General features: G+C 15.8%; 1 protein-coding gene across 1 annotated transcript, besides 27 other annotated features; it reads left to right on the top strand. All coding sequences in view use genetic code 6, as the record gives it.

The window, feature by feature from the left end:
* Window positions 1-982: 982 nt before the first annotated feature.
* Window positions 983-1058: a microsatellite.
* Window positions 1059-1599: 541 nt separating this feature from the next.
* Window positions 1600-1651: a microsatellite.
* Window positions 1602-1641: a microsatellite.
* Window positions 1602-1651: a microsatellite.
* Window positions 1644-1700: a microsatellite.
* Window positions 1645-1692: a microsatellite.
* Window positions 1645-1731: a microsatellite.
* A 42-nt stretch (window positions 1732-1773) lies between these two features.
* Window positions 1774-1836: a microsatellite.
* Window positions 1783-1836: a microsatellite.
* Window positions 1783-1838: a microsatellite.
* Window positions 1801-1838: a microsatellite.
* A 558-nt stretch (window positions 1839-2396) lies between these two features.
* IMG5_025760 (hypothetical protein) lies at window positions 2397-3800 on the top strand (the record flags this gene model as incomplete). Its single annotated transcript, XM_004039306.1, has 4 exons — window positions 2397-2648; window positions 2745-2915; window positions 2965-3126; window positions 3318-3800. The coding sequence occupies 4 exons, from the start codon at window positions 2397-2399 to the stop codon at window positions 3798-3800; spliced, it is 1068 nt and encodes a 355-aa protein (XP_004039354.1).
* Window positions 2655-2741: a microsatellite.
* Window positions 3268-3316: a microsatellite.
* A 377-nt stretch (window positions 3801-4177) lies between the features above and the next one.
* Window positions 4178-4241: a microsatellite.
* A 796-nt stretch (window positions 4242-5037) lies between these two features.
* Window positions 5038-5193: a microsatellite.
* Window positions 5069-5112: a microsatellite.
* Window positions 5145-5206: a microsatellite.
* Window positions 5182-5213: a microsatellite.
* Window positions 5190-5250: a microsatellite.
* Window positions 5251-5483: 233 nt separating this feature from the next.
* Window positions 5484-5615: a microsatellite.
* Window positions 5489-5615: a microsatellite.
* Window positions 5493-5604: a microsatellite.
* Window positions 5527-5656: a microsatellite.
* Window positions 5534-5611: a microsatellite.
* Window positions 5534-5614: a microsatellite.
* Window positions 5604-5649: a microsatellite.
* A 636-nt stretch (window positions 5657-6292) lies between the features above and the next one.
* Window positions 6293-6317: a microsatellite.
* Window positions 6318-6622: the final 305 nt, after the last annotated feature.

Raw genomic sequence — 6622 nt, 5'->3', positions numbered from 1 at the left:
AAAGAATGTGCTGTTTCTTAATAAGTAAATAATGTATTTTCCGAAATAATGCGAAATGTTCGAAAACAAGAAGAAATATCAAAAAATGAAGAAAATAGGAATATTTATTTACCCACAACATTTTAAGATATGATAACATATTTAAGTTATAGAATAAGTAGGACAGGTTTAGAGTCTTTTTTAGGCGAAAAAAGTAATTAAATAAACGAAAGATATGAGAACTTTTTAAAGTTAATTCGTTTAGATGGACTTGATACTGGTTTAGCATAAAAAAACTAAAATTTAAAAAATGAGTTAAATTAAATCGAAAAAGCAAATAATCTCGAACATGATATTTTTAATCGTGAATAAATATCTTCTAATGAATCTTTATAAGAGTCTTAATAAATTTAATAAACTTAAATACATTTTCATAATGATTTAAAAATAAATACATTAAAAACATAAAAAAATTCAAACAAAGACATCAATGAGAATTATTACTTGAAAAATAATAATAAATTACTATCTGCTCGAAACTCAAAGTTTATAAGTAATAAAAGTATAAATAATATAAATAGAATATCAAATGAATACTAAATTAATAAATAAGAGACTGTAATTGACTTTTAAAATGATTAAGAAATTAAAAGCATCTTATAATAGGCCTAATAAAATGGAATGAATTCTGCATAATAAATGGTTTCTAATGTAAAATCTTAATTTGGAGACTTTTAAAATTTTAAAAAGTAGTTTTATGTAAAAAAAAACTTTAGGAAAAAAAAATAGGAATAAACACAATATAATACAACAAGTAATATTAAATATTCAAACGATGAAAAAACTCTGTCTAATTTTTCATTAAGTAGAAAATAAATATAAGATAAAAAATTAGTATATAAAGAAAATAATGTAATTTAAAATAACATGCTTAAAAAGTTAACTAATGTTATGAACTAAAACGTTAAAAATTTAAAAAAATAAATGTGTTTAGAAAATTATCTAATAATAAATAAAAATAGTAATAATAATAATAATAATAATAATAATAATAATAATAATAAGTAAAATATATAATATGAAAATATTTAAAATTAAAATAAAGTTAATTTTAAAAAAACATTTTCAACTTAAAAAGATTAGTATATTAAAGATATTAAATAAGATATTTATTATACTATTTTAAATAAAAAAAATTTAAATAATTCCAAAAGTAATTTTATTAAAATTAAAAATTTAAACTTCTTAAAAAATGTTTCTATTTATGATTCTTTTAAAAAAGGTTAGTATTCTTTATGTTCTAGATAATATTAAAATGATAGTTATACTAAAAACAAGTAAATTATTGATTAAAATTTTGTTAAAAATAATGATTATTTTAATAAATTAATTTGAATTTTTATTGAAATATATTTTTTTATATAATATAAATAATAATTATAATCAATTAGATTTTAAAAATATTTTTTTAAGATATCATAAAAAATAATTATTATCATTATTAATTACTTTAATTATAAAAATACAAATAATCAAAAATTATTTATATTAAAAAATGAATATATTTTTTTATAATTTTCATAATAATAATTTAAAAAAAAAATATAAAAAACATTAAGAATATATATAAAAATATAATATATAAATATATAAATATTTAAAAAATATATATTTTTATATATATTTATATATTTTTATATATTTTTTATATATATATTTATTTAAATATTGTTTTTTATTAAATATTTATTTGTTTAATTACTTTAAAAAAGAAAAGATAAAGATAAATTAATTTAATTAAAGAAAAATATAATATAAAAAAAAAAAAAAATATAAAAAAAAAATATTAATAAAAAATAGTTTTTATTTATAAATAAGATATAAATAAATAATTAAATAATAAAAATGGATTAAATTATTGATAAATTAAAATCTGAAGGAATAATAGATATTTCTTAATTACCGGAAGACATATTTTAATTTTTAGGTTAATGTTCTGTAAGAGAAATATCATTAGAAAATTGGAATAAAATAGCAGTAAATAAATAAAAATAACAAATATACATTAAATATAAAAAAGATTGCATTTTATGAAAAAGGATAAAACGAAAAATTCTAAAATATAATACATTATATTTATAGTATAGAAATGGAAAAATAAATTCATTAAGATTCCGTTGGAAAAAACCACTAAAGAAATATTAATAATACTAAGATTTGTTATTTATTAGCAAAAGCAAGCAAAGAAGAAAGCCTTGAATAAAGAAACTAATATTTCCAATAAGCAATTTAAACTTTAAATACATCTAAAATAAAAGAAAACAAGGCTTTAAACTATTGTATTCAAGGTTTTATTTCATTTTATAAAAGTTAAGCATTTGAAATTACATAAAAAACATTATAAAATGCATGCATAAATGATAAAAATAGAGTTATATCAATATTAGGATAAGTAATATACATATATAAAAAAAAATTATTTATTAATAAAAAAGGCTTAATTATATTTCTATTAAAAAAATTATGAATAATCATTAAAATTTTTCAAAGAAGCGCTTTAAAAAAATCCAAGATTACCAGGAAGAGCAAGATTAGGATTAGGATATTGCTTTTATATGTTAAAAAAATATGAATTGTCTAAAAGAGCTTTTTAAAGAGTTTTGTAATTAGTAAAAATATATATAAATAAATAAATATGTACATATATATATATATATATATATTTAATTATTATATATATTTATTTATATATTCATATATATTAGGATTCTTAAGTTTTCGAATCTCATTTAGGATTAGCAATATTAGCTTATAAAAGAAAAGATTATTAAGGTTACTAAGATCATTTGAATAAAGCATTTTAAATAAATCCTAATAATCCTTTAGTTCTTTATTATATTGCTGAATTTTATTATTTATAATAAGATAGTGATAGTGTAATTTTTTTTATATAAATTAATTTTTAATTTTAGTGTTTTAAAAAAGGTTTAAAAAATCGCTATTTAAGCTATATAAAATTTAAATATGTTACCAAAAATAATAAATGAGCAAGAAAAGACAAAAGTTGGTAAAAGAGCATATAGATTTGATTTTTTTGATTTAAAATCAAGATTATATTTTATGATTGGAAATACATTACACAAAGAAGTATATAATAAATAAAATATATAAATAATAAAAAAAGGGAAAATTAGAATAAGCCTCGAAATTTTACGAATAATCAATCATAGCAAATAAAAACAATATATAAGCAAATTTTAACCTATCTTAAATTTAAATACACAACGTAAAAAAAAAAAAAAAAAAAAAAAAAGAATAACCAATAAAAAAAAAAAAAGTAATAATATGATTAAGCATTCAAAAGACTCGAAGAAATCCGTAGTCAATGTTTTGAAAATGATAAAGAGTTAATATTAGAAACCTATAAACATTTAGCTTATTTATAATCCAAATGTGCTTTAGGTCAAACAAAACTATCCCAATAATATGAATACTATAAAAAGGCTTTATAATATAATCCTAAAGATACCGAATCAATGTTAGAATGTGCAAATCATTTAACAGATACTGATTAAAGAGAGTCATTAAAATATTTCGAAAATGCATTAGAAATACTGAAAGAAAAAGGCGAAAAAATACTTCCCGAATTATATAATAATATAGGTGTTTTGAGACTTTCATTGAACTAATTTGAAGGGGCAAAAGAGGCTTTTGGTAAGGCCTTGGATTTAGCAAATATAGATATTATAAGTAATGAGGACGAAAAATAAAATTAAAAGTTTTTTATGTACGGTTAAATTCAATTTGGCTTGTATGCATGAATAAATGTAAAACTTTGAATAATCTAATGAGTTATATGAGGAAGTACTTGAATTATGTTAATATTATTTAGATTCATATGTTAATTTGGCTAATATTTAACATTAATTAGGAAATTATTAATAAGCTGTACTTTTATGCGAATAAGGCTTATAAAAAAAAGAAGAATCGAAAAATAATTTAATAAGACCAGATTTACTTTTATGTTTAAAAGGATATATCTAATATAAATTTGAAGATGATATTAATTCAAAAGAATCTCTAAATTAAATTAAAAAATTTAATATTAATGATTCATATTCTAGGCTTTTTTACTTATATATAGAATATGAATAAATTATAGAAAAAAGAGATCATGCAGAATTTTAAAGTAGAAATAATATAATATATATATATATATATATATATATCTATATTTATATATATATATTAATATATTATATTTTTATTAACTTTGTATCAAATACATTTGAAAATATTATATTTTTTAGAACGATTAATGATAATTGCCGAAAAAACTAAATCTATATTAGAAATGGATAATTCTAATTTATAAGCTTTATTAACATTAGGTATTATTTTAGCAGAAAACGGTTAATTAAATGGTGCGAAAGAAATATTTAACGTATTGAAAGAGTTCGTAAAATAAATTTCCAATATTCTTTTTAATTTAGGATAATTGGAATATTTAGAAGGAAATTATGAATAAGCAATAATTCTATATAAAAAATATTAAGAAAAATAGCAAATACATAATGAAGAATATTTATTTACATAAATAGCTTTGACCTATTGTTAATTAAAATAATACCAAAAAGCTAAATAAAGTATGAAAAAACTCATTTTAAGAGAACCTTCTTCTGTTTTGCATAGATATAATTATTTTATGATATTAATAAAAGAAGCTGAAGAAATAATGAAAAGTGAAAATTCTCATGTAGAAGATAAAGAATAGTCATTGTATTTATGTATAAGAGCAAAAGAGTTTTTGGACTATTTAAAAAATGATACTAAATGTAGAAAAACTAGATATTAAAATCATTTTAGTAATAGTGTTAAATAAAAAAAAGGAGATTAATTTAATGCTTTATTAGAATAATGTGAAGGAAAAAAATTAATGCTAGAAACTAATATAAATACATTTGAAAGGATTTTTAAAGAATCTAAATTAAAATAAATAAAAAATCAAGAAAATTAAATAAGTGATAAAATATTATTTGAAAAATGGAAAGTAAAAAGAATAAAATATAAATTAAATTAAAAAAAAAAAAATTATAAATAATATATAAATATATATAATAATAATTTATATAAATTAAAATTAAATAAAAAAAATATAAAAATAAATATATATATAAATATATATATATATATATACATATATATATATATATATTTTTATATATATGTATTTTATTATTTTTTAATATATATCTTTTTTTTTATATTTTTGCGAATATTCTAATTTTTATATATAATAGAAATAAAAAGAAATAAAATAAGAATAAGAATTACAAGAAAAAAAAATGAGAGAATTAAAAGAATTAGAAAAAATGTAAGAAAGATATTAAAAATAATTACTTCTTAATGAAGTTGCAGAAAAAGAAAGAGAACAAATATTAGAAAAAGAAACTTAGAAAAAAAAAAAAGGATAAAAGTAAAAAACAATATATTCATTAATAAATGTTAAATATTTTATTATAGATATATATATTAAATTTATTTTAAATATAGTTATATATTTATAATTATATATATATATTTATAATATAATTTCAATAATTATATATTTATATATATATATATATTTATAATTTTTAATTTTTAATTTTATTTATAATATTTTTTTATTTATATAAATAGATCATAAAATGATAATAATGGAAAATCTAAAAAAAATAGAAAAAGAAGAAAAGATGGTGATGAAAACGATGAAGCAAATTTTATTGATGATGACGATGATATTTTAGATAATTTAGATGATATTGAAATCAGTAATTTAAGTGAATTTAAAAGTAATGAAGAATAAGTATTTCATGAATATGACGAAGACGGTTAATAATAATAATAATAATAATTAGATAATAAATAAGATAAAAAATTCATTGAACCTCCCTTAAAAAAAAAAAAAACTTACTCAGAAATATGGATAATAAACTCTCTTCTGGAGATGAACTTTTTATGGATGATTTTTGTGAACAATAATAATAAAATGATGATGTTGATAATTTTGGTTATGTTAACTAAAATTTAGATTAAAAATTAAAATAAAAAGTTATTGATGATGATGAAGATGAAGATATTGATAATATATTTTAGGAAGATGAAGAATGATTTTTATGATATAAAATATATATTTAAAAAATATATATATAAATATATATATTTAAAATAATTAAAAATTATATTATTTTATTAATTTGTTTTTTTATTTTATTTTTTCATAATAAAGTTTAAAAGTTTATATTTTATAAAAATAAAATAAATTTATATATTTTTTTTCTTTTTTTTCTTTTTTTAAATTTTTGCTATTTTTCAAAAATATCACATACATAAATAAATTAAAACAATAAATAATGTATTAAAAAACTTTTTTAATTTTAGATTTTTTATAAAAAAAACAAACTTTTTTATTAAAAATAATTTTTTTTAATTTGTTTTATATAATATCTAATTAATATTTTAAAAAAATATTAGTTTATAATGTAAACTATATAAACTAAATAAACAAAAATTTTAAACTTTATTTGTTTGAATATAATAAATTTAGTATCTATTATTTCAAATAATATTTGATAAATAAACTTCAATCCTTTTTATTTTT

The sequence above is a fragment of the Ichthyophthirius multifiliis genome, assembly GCF_000220395.1.
Source record: "Ichthyophthirius multifiliis unplaced genomic scaffold scaff_1120509249704, whole genome shotgun sequence".
NCBI lineage: Eukaryota > Ciliophora > Oligohymenophorea > Hymenostomatida > Ichthyophthirius > Ichthyophthirius multifiliis.
This window is presented reverse-complemented; position numbering and strand designations above follow the sequence as displayed.